The sequence below is a fragment of the Dendrobates tinctorius genome, unplaced genomic scaffold (assembly GCF_039654945.1).
Source record: "Dendrobates tinctorius isolate UK_male_01 unplaced genomic scaffold, ASM3965494v1 ptg000048l, whole genome shotgun sequence".
Taxonomy (NCBI): domain Eukaryota; kingdom Metazoa; phylum Chordata; class Amphibia; order Anura; family Dendrobatidae; genus Dendrobates; species Dendrobates tinctorius.
Window position 1 is genome coordinate 14,105,470 of NW_027361716.1, and position 21,003 is coordinate 14,126,472.

General features: G+C 40.0%; 1 protein-coding gene across 3 annotated transcripts in view; it reads left to right on the forward strand.

The window, feature by feature from the left end:
* The window catches only part of ELP4 (elongator acetyltransferase complex subunit 4), a 527,861-nt gene that overhangs the window by 329,004 nt on the left and 177,854 nt on the right, over positions 1-21,003 (forward strand). For 2 of the 3 annotated variants that reach the window (XM_073576300.1, XM_073576301.1), the window contains exon 9: positions 10,911-11,017. The exons of the other annotated variant lie outside the window; for it this stretch is intronic. In XM_073576300.1, the coding sequence (XP_073432401.1) occupies positions 10,911-11,017 (107 nt within the window). The remainder of the gene's footprint in view (positions 1-10,910; positions 11,018-21,003) is intronic. 3 annotated transcript variants of the gene reach the window in all.

Below are 21,003 nucleotides of genomic sequence, written 5' to 3' on the forward strand. Positions count from 1 at the left end.
GAAGCTCTGTAGTCAGAGATTGGGGAAAGCATTTACTCTAGCTGCTCGTACTCAATTATTTATACATTTACTGAAAGAAAAATTACAGTGAAGTTCAAGCTGAAGAGGGCAGAAGACAGTGGATGATGAGGTGTCGTTTCTTGGTTCTACGTGCTTTTCACTGGCCGTACTGATCAAGAATGAGAATGACTTCAGCTGACTACGAACGTAATGATTAATGAACCTTATAAAACAAAACCCTCTGATTCCTTAGAATGTCTGTACGCTGCAGTCCTGCTTACCACACTATGGTTTCTATTCTAAATATATTACATTCATTCATTTTTGGAGATGATTTTTTTTTGTTCTTATTTTTTGGGTTAATATTTCAGTAGCCAGTAGTACACACAGATTGGGTTGACATTTACTGCTTTCTTTAACCCACTTGTTAACTTTGCTGTATAGACTTGGTAAGAGTCAGCAGTCATCTCATTATCATTGGGGGGAATTGATAGTTTTAAGGTATATGCAGTTAGCATCTTTTTCTAGTGGGCAAACCTGTGGGTTTTTCAAGAGTAAAACGCTTGAGAAAATCCAGTCTTTTGTTTCCCGAAATTTTTTTTTTTAGCATCTTTTCTAGTTGGTCGTTTCTGGAGTACTTCTTCGACCACTGGGGGTTTTTCACAATTTTCCAGCATTTTTGTTTCATCTTTTTTACTTGTAATTTTCCAGTCATTTTTTTTAACTCCATTCAACAATTTTAGAAACCACTTGCATTTTTTGAAGCAAAAACTCTGACAAAACCCTCTTCCCGCTGACTTTTGTATAGTGCGTCTTCAGAGAGGAAAATGCCTGACCAATGGTCCTTTATTTTTTTTTTAACCGCTTTGTGTCTTTGGAAAACTGAAGTGGTTAAAAAACACTCAAAAGACTGACCGTATGAAGAGCAAAATTTTTTTACATAGAAATATATGTTCTTGCCTTTTTTAGCGTTTTTTTTCAGGCAAGTTTTGGATTGGAAACCACCTGAAAAATTTGTTGTGTGCCCATAACCTTAATTTACTAGCTACAATATACGAACGGACAAACTCTGCAGCTTCCCTGCCTCCGTGGTCTCCGAGGGGGTTTGGGCACCATTTCTTTCTGGAGAATGTATTAGTCTAGGAACATCTTTCTGACTATAACTCGGAGTTACATAAGATCATTAAATCATTTCGCCAGTTTACATCCATACTGATCAGAGATTTGTTAGAAATGAACCCGAAATATGTGTGTGCCTTGCTTCACCATGTATGTATTTATCGGAAGGTATAGAAAAATTTTATTTTTAATATCTTTTATTCCTGTTAGATATTTCACATCCACGTTTCAAGTGCGGACCACAATGTATGGACTGGCCACCAGTCTCCTGACCTGATCGCTATAGTCTCAAAGTCATATATGAGGCTGTTGAGTAACTTTGTCGGATAGCACTCGACCCAAAGTTATACTATGGGGCAGAGTAGACTTTTTTGTTTCTCATGCCAATTTTGCTCGAGAAAAGAATTGCAGCCTGCTGCAAGTGGCTCCGCAATTCATAGCGCCCTCACCCTTTCAAGTCCAAGTGCAGTCTGAGGTATGCACACAGAGACAATGGAGAAGATAGATAGATGAAGTTCTCCATCTTCTCCGCACCAAGGAGTAGTGTAAGGGGTTGAGAGCTGGATATACAAGGCTTTTCCTAAAGATGATCTGTCACCAAGACAAAGTGGCCATTTTTTTCTCTTCTCTTATTCCCGCTGCTCCTCTGAGTATTCCATTCTTTGCTTTTTTAATCTATATGGATCCTACCATACGGTCCGAGACGTAATGTATGGCCCTTTTATAATTTGTGCTAATTTTTACTGTCTGTGGGTCAGGAGATTCTCTCTAGGCATGTTTTCAGGCTGCTCAGCTTGAGTACCTTTGAAGCAGCGCCCAATGGTAAAGATCACAAAAATGATCTCAAAAGGAAGAGGTCCATATCTTTTGAACTGTATGGCAGATTTATAAAAAAAAAGAATACTAAGTGGAGCAATGGGAATAGAATAAGCAAAAAAGCGTCTTTAGTAGCCCGAGAAGCAAGAGAAAACAACTGACTGGAGTGACACGCGTCACTGCTAGGAGCCAGCAGCTCTGTTATACTGACAGACATGGGATCATATGATCTAGGTCCTACAAAAGCATTGGCAGTGCCGTTGTTCTGTACTTTACAGTAGTGCTCAGTGAGCGCCTGTAACGTAGGTGGCTGAATCTGGCTCTAATGGCTACAATGTAGCCATGTAAATGCCACTGCCAGTCTCTGCCATAAGCATTTAAATGATACCATTGTCTGTGCCCTCCCACACCAGCTTCCATTATCCTGCAGGGACGTGATTGCGGGGAGTGGATGAGTTAGGGTATGTTCCCACGGTCCGTAATCGGCATCGCTTTGGACTCAGCACATGTCCGCCACGTCAAAAGCGCTGCCGATTTTTGAACACAGGTGATTCAGCATGTGTTCATTGAACCGTGTGGAATCTCCGCGTCCAATACATTTTAACGGTGACATTTATCTTGCGGAGACGAAAATAAATAAATTGACATGATGCAGTCTGGAAAGATGCTCCTTGTGTCCGTCTCCACAGGCAAGCCGTGGGCGTCTCTGGACGCTGTAGCATCAGGACGCTGCGGGTCAGACGCTGCGGATGTATGCAGCATCCAACCTACATCGTTTACTAACCCTGGGAACATACCCTTACCAATGCAGCAGGGGGCTTACTGAAGGATCCTGTACCTGTCGTCGTCCCCCCATAAAGCTCAGTCATAGGTTGACAGTCATAGGAGAAGCAAAAAATCACTATTTGCTGTGATTACACTGCAGGACATTGCTGTAAATAGTATAAGTGATCGAATGATTGCAAGTTCAAGACCCCTAAGGGGGCTGAAAAATAAAGGAAAAATACAATATTTAAGAAAAAATATTTAAAAGTTTAAATTGTCACCCTGTTCCCCTCCAAAACTAAAGAAATTGAAACATTTTTAAAATATATGGTATCTTCACATTCAAAAGAGTCCGGTCTATAAAAATAAAAAATTATTCAAACCGTACATTAAACGCTGCAAAGAAAATAAAAATCAAAGTACCAAAATTGCCATTTTTCACTTGCCGCCATCAAAATGTACAGTTGTGCCCAAAAGTATTGACACCCCTGCAATTCTGTCAGATAATACTCAGTTTCTTCCTGAAAATGATTGCAAACACAAATTCTTTGGTATTATTATCTTCATTTAATTTGTCTTAAATGAAAAAACACAAAAGAGAATGAAGCAAAAAGCAAAACATTGATCATTTCACACAAAACTCCAAAAATGGGCCAGACAAAAGTATTGGCACCCTCAGCCTAATACTTGGTTGCACAACCTTTAGCCAAAATAACTGCGACCAACCGCTTCCGGTAACCATCAATGAGTTTCTTACAATGCTCTGCTGGAATTTTAGACCATTCTTCTTTGGCAAACTGCTCCAGGTCCCTGATATTTGAAGGGTGCCTTCTCCAAACTGCCATTTTTAGATCTCTCCACAGGTGTTCTATGGGATTCAGGTCTGGACTCATTGCTGGCCACCTTAGAAGTCTCCAGTGCTTTCTCTCAAACCATTTTCTAGTGCTTTTTGAAGTGTGTTTTGGGTCATTGTCCTGCTGGAAGACCCATGATCTCTGAGGGAGACCCAGCTTTCTCACACTGGGCCCTACATTATGCTGCAAAATTTGTTGGTAGTCTTCTGACTTCATAATGCCATGCACACGGTCAAGCAGTCCAGTGCCAGAGGCAGCAAAGCAACCCCAAAACATCAGGGAACCTCCGCCATGTTTGACTGTAGGGACCGTGTTCTTTTCTTTGAATGCCTCTTTTTTTCTCCTGTAAACTCTATGTTGATGCCTTTGCCCAAAAAGCTCTACTTTTGTCTCATCTGACCAGAGAACATTCTTCCAAAATGTTTTAGGCTTTTTCAGGTAAGTTTTGGCAAACTCCAGCCTGGCTTTATGTCTCGGGGTAAGAAGTGGGGTCTTCCTGGGTCTCCTACCATACAGTCCCTTTTCATTCAGACGCCGACGGATAGTACGGGTTGACACTGTTGTACCCTCGGACTGCAGGGCAGCTTGAACTTGTTTGGATGTTAGTCGAGGTTTTTATCCAACATCCGCACAATCTTGCGTTGAAATCTCTTGTCAATTTTTCTTTTCCGTCCACATCTAGGGAGGTTAGCCACAGTGCCATGGGCTTTAAAATTCTTGACGACACTGCGCACGGTAGACACAGGAACATTCAGGTCTTTGGAGATGGACTTGTAGCCTTGAGATTGCTCATGCTTACTCACAATTTGGTTTCTCAAGTCCTCAGACAGTTCTTTGGTCTTCTTTCTTTTCTCCATGCTCAATGTGGTACACACAAGGACACAGGACAGAGGTTGAGTCAACTTTAATCCATGTCAACTGGCTGCAAGTGTGATTTAGTTATTGCCAACACCTGTTAGGTGCCACAGGTAAGTTACAGGTGCTGTTAATTACACAAATTAGAGAAGCATCACGTGATTTTTCGAACAGTGCCAATACTTTTGTCCACCCTCTTTTTTATGTTTGGTGTGGAATTATATCCAATTTGGCTTTAGGACAATTCTTTTTGTGTTTTTTCATTTAAGACAAATTAAATGAAGATAATAATACCAAAGAATTTGTGTTTGCAGTCATTTTCAGGAAGAAACTGAGTATTATCTGACAGAATTGCAGGGGTGTCAATACTTTCGGCCACAACTGTAATACACACCCCAAAAACGGTTTTGTATAAACACGTCAACTCAGCTCACAAAAAACAAATCCTCGCAGAGTTCAATGTATGGAAATATAGAAACGTTACAACTCTCAGAAAACAGCGACACGAGCAATATTTTTTTTTTACAAGTTTCTAAAATGTTATTAACCAATAAAATATAAAAATAAAAACCTTATAACCTGGTATCACCATAGTTGACCTGGAGGTCATTTTACCAGGTCATTTTTACTGCAGAATGACTGTCGTAAACATACAACCCAGGAAAGAATTCTAGAACTAAAATTGTTTTTTTTCACCGTTTCACCCTAATTGGAATCTTTCCTGTTTTTCGTTAAAATAAATGGTGTCATTCAAAACGAGAACTCGTCCTGTAAAAAATAAAAGCCCTCATCCGGCTATGTCGATGGGAACATAAAAAAGATATGGCTCTTAGAACAAGAGGAGTGAAAAATGAACGCGTGAGTGAAAATGTCCAGGTTCTTAAGGCGTTAAATATACTTCCAATTGTTAGACTGATTTTTATTTCTTGTACTGTAAGATCCATTTTCCTCTGATCTGTAATAAGCTTGCTCTGTCTTCTCTAATGTTCTCACCATTTACTCCTTCTAGTGTAAAATGAATTAATATTGTTTCTGCTGTGACAGACGTGGCCGCGCTCCAGAATGTTTGTATTTGTTATTTCAGTTGTCTACAGAGATTTCTTTCCCCAAACAAAATACAATATGTCTACCAGAGACTCCTTTATATTATGTGTTTTGGAAGCAGCAGAAATTTGACTGGTTGCCAAGTTCTAGATCTGGCATTCTCAGCATATTCCTGATGAATGGCAACGGGGCCAACGGGATAAAGATGGGGACTGGGAGATTCACTGGTATTTTCTTCCCGTAAGTCCAATGTAGATGTAAACTTGTAGAACTCTATATTTCATTACACGTATTGCCCACAATACAATACATTGTTCCTACGATCAGCCATATTTGCAATCTATTGAAATTCCCTTTTACAAACAAGGCTGTTATCCGTCTCCCTCCCTAGTACCACCTTTGGGTAGTAAACTTAAAGAGAAAACATCTTGTTATTTTTCATAAATGAATAACACACATGAAAATAAGAAAGTGTATGAAATCTTATGACAGAAATCTGCTTTTTTTCTCCTCCAGGACTGATCATTCTCAAAATTCTCCATTCTCCAGTAAAATCTGTATTCAGTGAAGACAGATTTTACCCATGGATTGAGATTGAAAAATCAGACCTGGAGGCGACAGAAGCAGATTTCTCAGTTTCTTATTTTCATGTTGTTATTATTATTAGTAGTAGTAGTAGTAACGGCCTTCAGCTCGATATGAGCCATGGCAACTTGATAGATGAACGCTCTGTAGGAAGATCGATCTTGTACAAGACAAGATAGGTCCACTAGGATCTTCTTCGCTATTATTTTGATTGTATCAAGCCATCAGGTTTCCGGTCTTCCTATTCGCCTTTCTCCTTCTATTCTTCCCACCCCAATGTTCTTATCCAGTGATTGCTCTCTTTGTATAATGTGTCCAAAGTAGACAAGTCATAACTTAGTGATCCTTGCTTTGAGTGTCATGTCTGACTTGATTTATTCCAAAATTGATTAGTTTGTTCTTCTACCATCCAAGGTATTGGTAATTTTTTTCTCCAGCACCACATTTCGAAGGCGTTGCTACTTCTTCTGTATTGTTTATTGTCCTGGTTTCGCATCCCTATATTTTCATGTCCACTGTTGATATGTGAAATAAAAATGAAACAGACGGTTGCTCTACAAAGAAGTTTTAAAAGACACATATAATGTTGTAAATCGGCGTAATCATTGGTGAAAAAAACAATGTTTTATTCTTTATCTAAATTGTATTGCAACGACTTTGTGGTCAGTATCCGTGTGTCAGTAATCCTTCTGATCATTCATGGCGCCTGCACCCAGCATCTTCCTTCTGCTTTAATGTGAAGTCTTGCCCCATTAGGAGTTGCGCCAGTGCAGTGCTTTTAGCAACTGTGGAAATCCAGCTGCTTAATCCTTCTCTCTAATGACATCCATCAATAGGGAAGAGTTTTGAGGTCCTCATATACATCAGATAGTAAGCTGGGTTAAGCCATCATTTATGTAGTGTATATTGCCAACTTTAGGTACTGTTCACATTTGCATTGATGCCACTATTGCAGATTAAATAGGTAGAAGAACACTGCACATGACCCTGTATTTGCCATTAAAACAACAGGATGAACATGATGACATTCCACCGGACACAAGAGCATAGATTGAGCCCAACAATTACTGGTAGTACCTATGTTACAGTGGACGGGACAGTGCTTTGTGGCTTCCAATATAAGTGGAAGTCATGCGCCATTTGTGAACAGAGCCTTAGCCTAAATATAGATTTGGTGATACGTGACAAAAATGTTGTAAAATGTCTTCTCCTGTCCTGTTTCTGATATTCTGCTGCAGCTATTAGACGTCAGAGGGGATTCTGTTACAAAATAGATTGTAACGGTTCCTTTATATTTTTTATGATTCTCATTGTAGACAACCTAACTGTAAAGTGGAAAGTTTTGGCACCTTTGCCCTAACCTTATGACCGAGAGGTAGTATTAAATAGTGCAGGTATGTTCCTACTGTGGGGGCATTGTGGCGGTCTCAGGTAGGCCTCAGAGTGTTTCACTGTCTGAGAAGAGGGGTCTTTGCCTGGGTCTCTGTGGAGGTGGAGTAGGCGCCGTGGTTGTGTCTATAATTCCCACCTTACCTGCCGCACATCACTATGTTGGAAAAAAGAAAAAAGGGGAGAAGAAAAGAGTCCAAAACTACTATAAAGTAACAACTTTTATTGTATAGGACAAAAGGAACAAGACACAAAGGCATTAAAAGATCAAATAGAAAAATATCATAGTCACCGGATACAAAAAAGACCTTGAGCAAGGTGATTCATGGTGAATATGGGTAAAAGTGATGAAATCCCTCATAAAAAGCGGGCAAATTATCAAAAATAGCTGGACCCTCCAATCCCCTTTCAATAACCATACCCTGGACATATAATCATAGAACATAACAGAGTGGGGTGGAAGGAACCGATAAACAATTGCACAGAGGCCTCTCCTGGTCAGTGTGCTTCTGGTGTTTACAGTGATGGGTATGTTGTAACTTTAACCCTTTTCTTTTCTAAATGGGCTATGTGCAATTGTTTATCGGTTCCTTCCACCCCATGTTCTATGATTATATGTCCAGGGTATGGTTATTGAAAGGGGATTGGGAGGGTCCAGCTATTTTTGATAATTTGCCCGCTTTTTATGAGGGATTTCATCACTTTTACCCATATTCACCATGAATCACCTTGCTCAGGGTCTTTATAACTCTCTAACAGACTTAACGCTTTCACGACGCTCGTCTTACATATACGGCGCATGTAGGAAGTGGGTGTCAGGAGCGGAATCCCGCAGCGAGACTGCCCTATACCTCGCAGGTAATGGCTGTGTATTACAGGACCTGCCGTTAACAATCTGCCCGCGATTGTTGACCTGTTCAATGCCGCTGTCCATCACTCAATAATAGTGTCATTATGCATGCATGTCATTTTCTCCGCCCATCGGCGCACCCATGACGTGATCGTGGGTCGCCAGTGGGTTGTCATGACAGCTGGGAGTCATCTGATGACCCCCGTTCCTGTAAAAACGGAGCTCCATTGAAACCCTGCCTGTGGCCAGGCTTGAAAGGAGACTGTCTTTTGTTATACACAGTGATGCTTTGGCATCGCTACATATAGCACAAGCAAAGTCAGTGGAAAGGTAAAAGAAAATGAGAAAAATAGAAAAAAAATTTCTCCATTGAAAAGAAAGGTATTTAAAAAAAAAAGTCTGATCTATCAAAATATAAAAACAACTTAACTCCAACGGTAAACACCGTAAGTGACAAAAAAAAATCAAGAATGCCAAAATTAAGTTTTTTTGGTTGCCGCAATTCCACAAAAAAGGCTGTAACAAGCGATCAAAAATTCATATCTATCCCAAAATGGTGCTTATAAAAATCATGTCTCGCCCCACAAAAAATAAGCCATTATACAGCTCCATCGGCCAAAAAATAAAATTGATACAGGTCTCGTAAAATGGTGACACAACCCAAAAAAATTTTTTTTCCCAAACTTCTGATTTTTTTTTTCCTCACTAAAATAATAACAAAAATCTGGACATGTTGGGTATCGCTATAATTGTACTAATGAGTAGAATTATATTTCAAGGTAATTTTTACCACAAAATGTACGCCGTAAAAATAATTCCCAAAAAACTATGTCAGAATTGCGGGGATTTTTTTTTAATAATTTCACCTCACTTGGAATTTTTTGTGCCCATTTTCCAATACAATATGCGGTAAAATGAATGAATGGTTTCTAGTACAACTGGTCCCGCAAAAAAAACAAGCAGACAGAAAAATAGAAGAGTAATGAAACTGACAAAACAGAAAATTGGCCGCAGGTGAAGGGGTTGTAGCAAGCAGGCTTGCCATTCAGGAGTCTGGGAAAGCCAGCTGACGACGTCTTTAGAGTTTTCATAAACTCCAATATTCTCTCATTTTACCAGTAAGACTAATACAGTCTATCTAGTGTGTTGATTCCCAGCTAGGGTCTTTTTCATGCTTATTCTGGTAACTTATTTTTCAGTTGTTCAAATTAAGTTAAACTATTAGAATAAAAATAAATAGACTTATTTACCTCTCTAATTTCTAAACTTCTGTGGTTACCGTATTTAACAAATTAATAGCAATTCCAAATTGGGGAAAAAAGTTTTCAAAAGGGTTAACTTGTGTCCATCGTGACTGGAAAGAAATGAATGGCAAGCGGTTGTGATTCAGGGCGGTGCTCGCAGTTTGCATAAATTACTGCCATTATTATGGGTACAAATACTGTAGTCCCATGGTAACCTTGGGGAGAATGCGCTTCCCTTCTAGACTTCTAGCTGCAGGATCAAATTTAGATCAGATTTTCCTAAATCTGGTGGAAAAACAAGCAAACAAAAAGCAGCACACCAAAACTGCAAACGTTTAGATACTCTTCCCACAATGAGAGGAAACTCCGACACTCCACCATGGGCAGCTCTGACTGTCACTGGTCCAGTGTCAGCTCCAGGGTCGCCAGATGATTTCTTTTCTCCGTGACCTGAATGTACACATTTGTAGCTTCTGCTCTCTGTTTTCTGGTCTTCGTCCCTCCTATGTACAATTTACATCTACATCACTGATCAGATTCTCCAAACCAAACGGCAATGATTTCCTTTGGCCATTTCGTAGTCATCAGCCGTGGAAAATTACCCCTGGGTTGTTTAAGAAATTATTTTCGGCAGCACAAAAAAAAGCCATCCAGCGTCCTTGTCAGAAGGGATCAGCATAAATTTTCGCTGACAGAATGCCAGCCTGGCAGTCTACCTATGGCATTCGAAACTCCCGTATTTCAGGATGGAACACTAAACACACACTCTCTCGCGCGCAAAAAGAGAATATCGAAAAAATTCAGACCGGGAGAGATGGAAAATGGTTACAGTCGTCTCTCCAACCGTTTACCTTCTAAAAATAACTGTTTCTCACACCCGAAAAAGCTGAAGAGCAAGGTGTAAAATGAAATGGCCTTCATTAGAACTTCACTGGTTCTCAGTAACCCAGAAAACCATGTTGTGTTGGCTGCTTACTGGTGCAGTTAATAAAATAAGGATCACTCCACAGAGCCGTGGGCAGCTTGGAAGGCGATAGCCGTATTTGCTTACTGTAAATACAAGCCGAAAATCGCACACAAATCTGCCGTAGCTTTGACAAGTCTTAAGATCCCTCTTTACATCTGTACATCTGTACCAAAGTGCAATTAGTGTGCCTTGCACAAGGATTCCTCCATCTTCTTCTGCTTCATTACTTGAGCATAATCACCCAGCTTGCTTGAGTGGTCTCAGTAGCAAGCTTCACTTTAAATAGGGAAAGCAAGTGAATGTGTTCAAATATACCAAGATTGCCTTTTAAGACTCTAATTTATTCATTCGTAGACAGGAGCGCTTTTTTTTTTTTACTCTAATTTTGTCCCTGATTCTTTTTTTTCCCTCTCTCTCCCAAGGTTTATGTCTTGTTCACAAGATTCCTCGACTCAATAGTTTGATTTCTGATGTGTCAGACACCAAGGATCTGGCGTTTAAATTAAAAAGAAAGATGTTCAGTATTGAGGTAAGAATCCCAATTTTATTTTTTTATTAATTTAATTTATTCATTTTCAAATTTCCCAAAAATGACATTGAAGAAAAGCCGGGTGTACTGTTATGTAAGATACAATGAATATATTGGTTGGTCCGCTCCAGCGCACAGACTCCTAATTATTCGCAATGGCTTAACTGTTTGTCATATCCAGGCTCGGCAAATATAATACCTCAAATTAGAGAAAACACAATAAAGTCTTAAAACATGCAGGGAAACTAGGCCAGAGACGTAATTCAATAAAACTAAATGTCTAATGATTAATTATTTGCTCTAATTTGGTGAGATGGGACAAACCGGGGAGCCGTATATATTTACATTGTTGGCAATTATCTCTTGATGTGTGCAGACAGGAAAGGGGAAAAAAAAATATCCCAGCCACTTAATGTTTTTATTTTATGTCTTAATTTTATTTTTTTTGTTTGAAAAAGTAATTTTCTCCACTTATCACACATAAAAATCCTCCAAAACATCCAAAGTATTTCTAAGGTACGATCTCTTCCTTTTGAAGTCTTTAGGTAGCTTATTCCTCAAATAAATCCATGACATGACCCCCACCCCATCCCACAATCCCGTGTGTCTCTAATCTCCTTTGAAATGAAAAGGTTTTCAGTAAGCCACTTGTCCTTAACTGCCATAAACCATAAAAAAGAGAATTGTCACCAATAAATTAGCATATTCTAGACCACCACCAAATGATTGGCAATGAAGGCTGGCATGGCTTTGGTCTCTGGGACTTCACCCTTAGCTGACTATTTTGGCCCTTTCTTGACCCTACTCCATCTTTGGTTGGCCACTTCCAAGGGACAACTTAAGAGCCCTCTTTCACTTTCTTATTCTTTACTTTTGTAAGCAGGTTTGTGCTATAAATCAGGCAGGAAAGTGCTAGCTATTGACAAATTAAGGTGCCCTCCTCCTAAGTAATGCTTACTAGTGTGTTTAATTATCTGATCTTCTGGGGAGTAGTTAATCGTTAATCAGGCAGACTGTCCTTCAAGAAGGTCATCTCTGTATGGGTGTACCAAGACACTTCCTTAGTAGCTACTTAAAACCAATTGAAACAAAGGCTGACGTATTCTTTGTGACTACTGTGTCCTCAGAAGCAAAGAGGAAAGATGTTGATTCTTCTGTTAATATTTTGATTTTCTACTTGGATTTGTAAATGTTTTGGTAACATTTACATAGCTGGATTCAGTAAAGGATGAAATGGAGACCTTGGGTTTTGTAGTGTATCTACATAAGGAGAGCAAGGTAATGCCCAAAAAGAGGTCTGATTGAGATTAATACGTACCTAGTGAAATGCAATTATCTAGGGTAGAAAAATCATTGCACAAAAGGTGGCTGTAAAGTATAGATGTTCCATAGCATGGATGGATAGAGGGGAGGGATGAATAGAAGGGATGGATGATAGAGGGGAGGGATGGACAAAAAGGATGGATGAATAGAGGGGATGGGTTGATAGTGGGGACTGGGTGGATAGGAGGGAGGGATGAATAGAGGGGAGGAATGGATAGAGGGGAGGAATGGATAGAGGGGAGAGATGGATAAAGGGGAGGGATAGACAAAGGATGGATGAATAGAGGGGATGGATTGACAGTGGGGATGGACGGATAGAGGGGACTGATGGCTAGAAGGGAGGGATGGACAAAGAGGATGGATGGATAAAGGAGATGGATGGATAAAGGGATGGATGGTGGATGAATAGAGGGGATGGCTGGATAGATATAGGGGACAGAGGGATGGATGAAGGGCTGGATGGATAGATAGTAACAGTGGCATATTCCACATTCTGACCTGCTTTCAAAAGAGATTAATGAATAAATTGAAATGACAGATATACAGAACTGTTGGGCCCTCATGCCTGACAGGGTGTAAAGAAAAATAAGCTGAGACAGCCCAAAAGTTGGCCCAATTTGCTATATTTAGAGAAATTGATGACCAATTTAATGTGTATGTGGTTAGCCCATACACTGGTGATAATGCCTATCTTTTTCTGTGCATCTTGGGTCACGGATGACCCAAAAATCCATGTTAAAATAAATTATTTTTGGTGCAATTTGTGATGCTTTTTTGTCTAAGATGCATTTTTTTCAGCTTTTACTGCAACTGGATATTCACCACTTTTTCAACACAGAAAATGCACCAAGAATTGACATGTTGCTTTTTTTTTACATATTTGAAATAAGCAGAAAAAAGGCACATTTCCCATTGAAATTATTGGGAAGCTTATGACATATGGATTTGAAGCAGATTTTAGTGCAACTTCTGCTACCATATCAAGAAACTCCATGTAAACCCGATCATAGGATCCGGTAACACTTCATTTCTGAACTACTTTGAAACCTTCCTTTGAGGTATACATCCTGAAATCCTCCTAAAATATACCTTGGAAGGTCCTAACATAGCCAAAATGTGTATAACGGGCATAGAGTGTGTTCACACCACTTTATTTCCATACATAATGAATGTGTTTGTAGTAATGTATATTACATTGTTCTCACTTAGGCTGGTTTCACATTTGCGTTTTTTAGCGCTGGAAAAAAACGCATACCTGCGCATGCGTTTTTTCCCCTATATTTAACATGGGTGCGCATACCTGCGCGCTGGTAAGCGCATGTATGCGATTTTCATGCGCTGCGTTTTTTTGGGGTGTGCGTTGGTATTTTCCAGACGCAGCATGTTGCATTTTTTGGCCCTGCAAAAAAGCGCATGCGCACATATGCGCACGTTTTGCGCTAAAAATGGCCATTATAGCCTATGGATGCGCATATGTGCGCACTGGCATGCTCATGTATGCGTTTTTTTGCATATGCGTTTTTTTTTTTTAACCATGGAATTTAGGGGTTTGGGTTAGAGTTAGGGTTAGTTAACGGGGTTTAGGGTTAGGGTCAGGGTCAGGGTTAGGGTTGGGGTTTGGGTCAGGGTTAGGGTTAAGTATGGTTTGGTTAAGGGTTAGGGTCAGGGTTAGGGTCAGGATTAGGGTTAAGTATGGTTTTGTTAAGGGTCAGGGTTAGGGTCAGGGTTAGGGTTAGGGTTAGGGTTGGGGTCAGGGTTAGGGTTAGGGTCAGGGTTAGGGTTAAGTATGGTTTTGTTAAGGGTTAGGGTCAGGGTTAGGGTCAGGGTTAGGGTCAGGGTTAGGGTTAAGTATGGTTTTGTTAAGGATTAGGGTCAGGGTTAGGGTCAGGATTAGGGTTAAGTATGGTTTTGTTAAGGGTTAGGGTCAGGGTTAGGGTTAGGGTTAGGGTTAAGTATGGTTTTGTTAAGGATTAGGGTCAGGGTTAGGGTCAGGATTAGGGTTAAGTATGGTTTTGTTAAGGGTTAGGGTCAGGGTTAGGGTCAGGGTTAGGGTTAGGGTTAGGGTCAGGGTTAGGGTTAGGGTCAGGGTTAGGGTTAAGTATGGTTTTGTTAAGGATTAGGGTCAGGGTTAGGGTTAGTAAAGTCATGGTTTGGGTAGTGTGAGGGGCCACCTAAAAATGTTGGAAAAAAACGCAAACGCGGTAAAAACGCACTAAAAACGCATACAAACGCATAAAAACGCTGCGTTTTTTTCATGCATGCTCATAAAAATGCTTGAAAAAAACGCAGCAGTTGTATGCTTATATATGCGTTTTTTCAATGCGTTTTTTTGCGGGAAAAACGCGCTGCAAAAAAAAGCAAGTGTGAAACTAGCCTTAGTCTTGGTAGAAAACCTATCTAACATGCTGTCAGTCTTTTTTATTCTCCTTGGTGATTACATGCTAAAATAATTGTAAAACATAAGATAAAAGAATAAATAAAGCGACGTGTTCATAGTCTACAGCTGCTGTTGAGACTTAGGGTACCGTTACACTAAGCGATGCAGCAGCGATCCCGACAACGATATGGATCGCTGGTACATCGCTAAGTGGTCGCTAGTGAGCTGCCACACAGGCAGATCTCACCAGCGACATCGCAGGGGTCGGGAGTCGCTACTTACCTGTCAGACGCGGCGATCCTGACGTCCTCCCACCCGCGTCCATGCGTCGCTCGTCGGCACCACAGGAAGCCCAGCAGGAAGTGGCCGACGAGAAATGGTCCAGGACGTTCTCTCGCGACCAGCGATAATCAGCGGGGGAGCCGGTCGGAGGTAAGTATCAGACATAGCGATATCGCTAGCAATATCGCTGCTGCGTCACAAAACCAGTGACGTTATAGCGATATTGCTAGCGATCTCGCTGTGTGTAATGGGGGCTTTACGATCACATCACAAATGGCAATTTTTCAAAATTTCCAAATATGGCTGAAAAACAGTATCTGTTGCTTATCAGTTGCCTTATTTTCTTGATGAATTTAGTCAATGGAGTCCACCTTAAGGAGAAGCTTTCACCAAAGTTTTGATCTTCAGCTGCACACGTGATGTAATAATTACTGCCGAGCGAAATAAAGCTCTTTTTTTTTTATTTTCGCCCTTCCGTTGTGGAGATATTAGCTACAACAGTATTTGGCACCTAATGAGTTAACTTTAGTTATGGCCAAGTGGGTGTTATCAGATAGGTCTCACTAGGGGTGTGGACTTCGTCTCCCGGCTTGACTTGTTCTCTGATAAAGGCCATTTTGACGAAATGTAGCATAAAGCCAATAACTTGTCTAATGTGGACAATTCCCGTAGCGCCTTGTAGTCCCTTCTTTATAAGATCTGCAGAACATGGCATTAAGGATAGAATCTAACTAGATCAGCTGGATTCTCCCGAATGGTCCTTGAGACCTTAGATCAGATGTCCAAATGATGAACTGACTATCAAACTACAGGGTGGGCCATTTATATGGATACACCTAAATTAAATGGGAATGGTTGGTGATATCAACTTCCTGTTTGTTGCACATTAGTATATGGGATGGGGAAAATGTTTCAAGATGGGTGGTGACCATGGTGGCCATTTTGTAGTCTGCCCACCCAGGTATATCCATATAAATGGCCCACCCTGTATTGCTTTCCCAGAACCTGGAGTACACATGGCCGACAGCAGTTTAAGGGTCCGTTCACACATCTGTCCTTGGTGACCATGGTTTAAATATTATTTTACTCACTTCTTTAGTGCTATCATATTCCGCAGCACTTTGCAGACATTATAGTCACACTGATGTGTGAATGCACCGTCCGACACAGATGACAAGCCTATTTCAATCTATTTAAAAAAAAAAAAAAATCCCCAAATTATTTAGAGCTAATAATGGAAGTAGGGGATCCTGTAATTGAAAGTTTTTTTAATGATTCCTTATAAAGATAAAGTTAAAGATTACTACTGACAAGTAGTATTGATTACCGTACTATGAATTGCGCCTAAGACAAACTCCCATAGGAAGCTATTATAAATAATGTATTTTATAAAACTGAGATAAGTTTTTAGCCAATGCTGTCCATCATCTCACTTAGAATATTTGGGTTCACAAGATCTCAGAGATTTTGCAGAAGAGTAAGAGACAAAGGAAAACATTCTTGAGGGGGAGGATAACAGCAAGAGTTTTATTAAAAGAAAAAAGACCGTTTTACATCCTACAGAAGATTTTAATTGCTGTCTCATCTTGTCTTTTTCAATGGGTCACTGTCACCATAGCCACCTCGTCAGTGCCGTGCCACAGGAATGTCTCTGCTGTGCTTCATAAAGGAAGTCCCATTGAAAAATGTTGGCTTTGATAGTGAGGTTGTTTCAAGTTCCTTTTTGTCTGGTGTGTTTTAAGTCTACTTTATTTTTCATTTAGAATTTCATGTTTCATATGAAAAATGTTCATAATTCTTATAAAGGCTCAGTATGTCGGAAACTGGCTACAGATATTAGATTTTTACAGACAGATCCTAATCTGATGTTTGCAGTGATACCAGTCAATGTTTCGATTGCTTGGTTGCCCTTTTAACTGTCCAGTTCCTTGCCTACTCCCACTTTGGCCAATCCAAATGGCAGTGATTGTTGTGACTTCCTGGTTGCGACTGTAATACTCTACACATGTATTGTGCTGCAAAGGTTGGTTGCATGACAGGCGTCTCAGCCAATATTGTTTTGTAGCCCCAGACTAATTTGGCCATGTTCCCAAATGAAAACGTACCATGCATGAAAGATACTTTACTATGACTAAAATGCTATTTTTTAATGAAAAAAAAAGTATTTCAGATTTCACATTTACCTAGCTTGGAATTTTTTGGTTCATTGATGTTAAACATTGCTACAAGGTTCTGCAGGTTGAGGAAAGGAGAAAAAGAGCGGCACTCACCACTGATATGTAAAATATCGGCACTTTATTGAGGTTGTCACATGAAGAGTGAAGACATGAGCGAGTGATTGAGCGACAGCTGTTTCTCGTAAGCTACTCTTTTCCAGCTGAGAGCCAGAAGAAGCGTCGTTTATGCGAAACAGCTGTTTCTCAATCACTCCCTCATGTCTCCTCTCCTTATGTAATGACTTCAATAAGGTGCTGATACTTTACCTACCATTGGTGAATGTTGCACCTTTTCTCCTTTATTTTAACCTCCATAACCTTGCTTCAAGGTTTTTTCTCTACGAGCTCAGCAGTGCTAGATCTGGTTGCATTTAATAAGTTTTTGCCATTTTGCACTTCTGGACTAATTTGCTGTACAGGTTTGGTAGCAGTGCCAACCTTTTTGTCTTTTTTAGGTGTTAACTGTTGCTAGTAACTAAGAATACATTTTACTCCTCCATGACATTTTTGACACCTATCAAATTTCTCACTTTAGACATGGAGATGGTACCGGAATGGCACTAGCTTTCATACATTTATGGTCAATCCTGTATATATGTAAACAATTATCAGAAACCCCCTTCAGGTGAGACTGTATGAGTACATCATTAATATTTAATTTCAAGGGGAAGATAAGGAATACATGTATAATGACTTTGTGCACACATTGTGACTCCATAGAGAATAAAACCTTTAAAAAAAAGTCATATTGAAGTTCAGCTGTCTAATCCTATTCCTTCCACCTTTTGGAATCTTAATTACAAGGAGATAAAAACCATCGTTTGACTAAATTATTGTCTTGAGTCTTGTAGCAAAAGGTATAATCCGCAATTGGGCCAATTAGTAAAGCCCATAGTTAGCACTGCGAAGGCAGCCAACGTGATTAGATGTGACACCAGTCTAGTTCCCACTGTAGTTATGCCAGGTATGGTGGTCAGACTTCAAAGGGCTTGAGGCATCAGCAGGGCAAGGTTTGTAGGCCAGCTTAGGTCCGGTCGTTAATCTCCTTGCTAAAACCACAGCAGCCCTCGCACAAAACAAGCTTACACGACACAATCATGCGGTATTAAAGTTTGGGTTGAGTCATGCCAATTTGCCTTTGATTTTCTGATGATTGACTAAAAGATGGCTACATGACCAGACACATGCTAAAACTTCCCTGATTAGGTAACTTCTCCAAGTATGTCAGATATGTTAGACATTTCCCAGCTAAATGATATGATTAACAGGACTCTGCTGAAACTTTGCTGTAAAAGCTCATTCGCCGGCTTGGAGCTCGGGGAACGGAGCAAACGTTAAAAAGGGAATTTTATATTAGTGTTTTAAAACTATTATAAGTCAAGTTCTACAAGTTGGTGGTTTTATCTCTTCTATAAAATATACTCCACTGATACGTCGGCTAAAGTAGGATTGTCACCAGGGCTGTGGAGTCGGTAAGCCAAACCTCCGACTCCAACTCCGACTCCTCAATTTCCATGACACTGACTCCAACTCATCGACCCCGACTCCCTCATACCCGGGCTGTGGAGTCGGTAAGCCAAACATCCGTCTCCGGCTCTTACTCCTCAATTTCCATGACTCCGACTCCACCAAAATGGGCTCCGAATCCACAGCCCTGATTGTCACAGTGCAGTCACGGTGTCTATGACACTTAAGATTCCCGACATAACCAAAGTTTGGCTAGATAGTTATACAAGAATTTCTTCTGCTACCACAATGTGACCAAAGAACAAGACAGATTTTTCCCTTTTCTAAGGCTTGACTTTTAGGTTATGTTCACACTTGGCATATTTGCTTCGAATTGAATACTTGCGCATAATATGTCAAATCCTATCACACTGTACCAGCAAAGAAAGAGAGATCTCAGCAAATCTTATATGCATATTGCCAAAATTTCATCAGCAGAAAATCTACAGTGTGTTAGTCCTTTGTGTGGAATTGTACCACATATTTCACTCTTTGCTTTTACTGACTGTATGCAACAATATGCACAGTAGAATCTGCAGGTGAACTTATTCTAAGGTGCATTAGTCCTGCTTTGGTGGATCCAGGCCCCCTTATTCACTGTAATGTTAGCGACATGTACTTTATTTCTCCACCACAGTTACAGCCTGACAAGTTATATTATTAAAATATTCTCCTTCAAAAGTTGAAGTCCGTTTAAAATTGTTGCAGTGGGATCATTACAGTGAACATAAAAAGTCCTAATACTGCCTCCACCATGCCTAATTGTGAGTATGGTGCTCTTTTGGTGATGCACAGTGCTTGCTTTGCTCCAAACATATCTTTTGGAATTATGGCCTAAAAGTTCAATTTTGGTCTTATCAGACCATAGCTCATTTTCCCACATGCTTTTGACAGACTTGATGTAGATTTTGGCCAGACATAGTCGGGCTTGGGTAATTTTCTTTGTAAGAAAAGACTTCTATCTTGCCACCCTTCTGTACAAGTCAGATATGTTAAAAATATGAGAGATTGTTGTGTGTCACATGCCTTACTCAACCAATACTTGCCAGAAATTCCTGCAGCTCTTTTAATGTTGTTCTAGGCTAATTATTATTCTCGTGTTTTAATAAATTTAAGAGAGACGTCCAGTTCACTGCAGTGCCAAATTCAAACTATTTTTTGATGACTGTCTTCAAAGTATAACGAATACCTAGGACATCTATCTAATACCTAAGACATTTATTGCACTGTTCTCCTTATTAAGTCCCTTTGCTATGTTGTAAGCTGTTTACTGCTTTTCATGTAAAATGCAGCTTAAAATGTCAGGAAAATCCAACTAGAACAGCTAAACTTTGTAAGTGCTTTGTCAGAATCGCTGTAAGGCTGTGTTCATACACAGCAGGTTTTTTTCGTGTTTTTCCCGGGGAGTTACCAAAAAATCCGCTCAAAAAAGCCTAAAAGAAGCTTCCCATTCAATTTAATGCATTTTGCACTTTTTGTGCATATTGATGCTTTTTTACCGCGAAAAAAGCGATTCACGGTAAAAAACGCAGCATGCTCATTAATTTCGCGGGAAATTCCGCATTTCTGGCTATTTTATATGTCTCTGGGGACGCTCCTGAAAAAATTGCGGCAAAAACGCGGGGGAAAAAAGCGTGTTTTCTATGAAGGAGTCCGGTTTTCATGCAGAAATTTTCTGCATGCGTGTACACATAGCCTAAATGATGGCAGCTGTGCAAAAACTATTATTTGCTATTTTAAGTGTGATTGGCTAATTTTGAGCACAGCCATATCCCCAATTATAATTATAAAAAGGTGTTCATACTTTTGCAACCACAATATTTTAGATTTATTTTTATTTTCCTCTCAAAATGATTTCAGTTTGTTTCTCCAAGGATTGTTAGAGATTATCAGTAAACATTAAAGATGGGAAAGTTCTGAAATTATTCTTCTTGGTGTGATTTTTCTTTTACATGACAGAATCCTGACATTGTAACAGGGGTGTGCAGACTTTCTGTATCCAGCGTATATGCAATTTAGATTTATTGCAAGTTTGACTTCAACTTTTGAACGGTTTTCTTTTAAGCAAATGACTAATTCTTATAGTGAAGAAATGCGTGAGAAAACATGGTGGGGGGCGTCATTGCGGGCGCTCCGCTACAAGGATGAAGAACACTCTCCATTACTCCGTGACTGTTATAAGATCAGCTATAGCCATGGCCAAGACTGGCTCTCATGGACTGAAAGGCCATGAAGAATATACTGTAAAGTGTGGTGGTGGTTCTTTGTTTTTCCATTTTAGA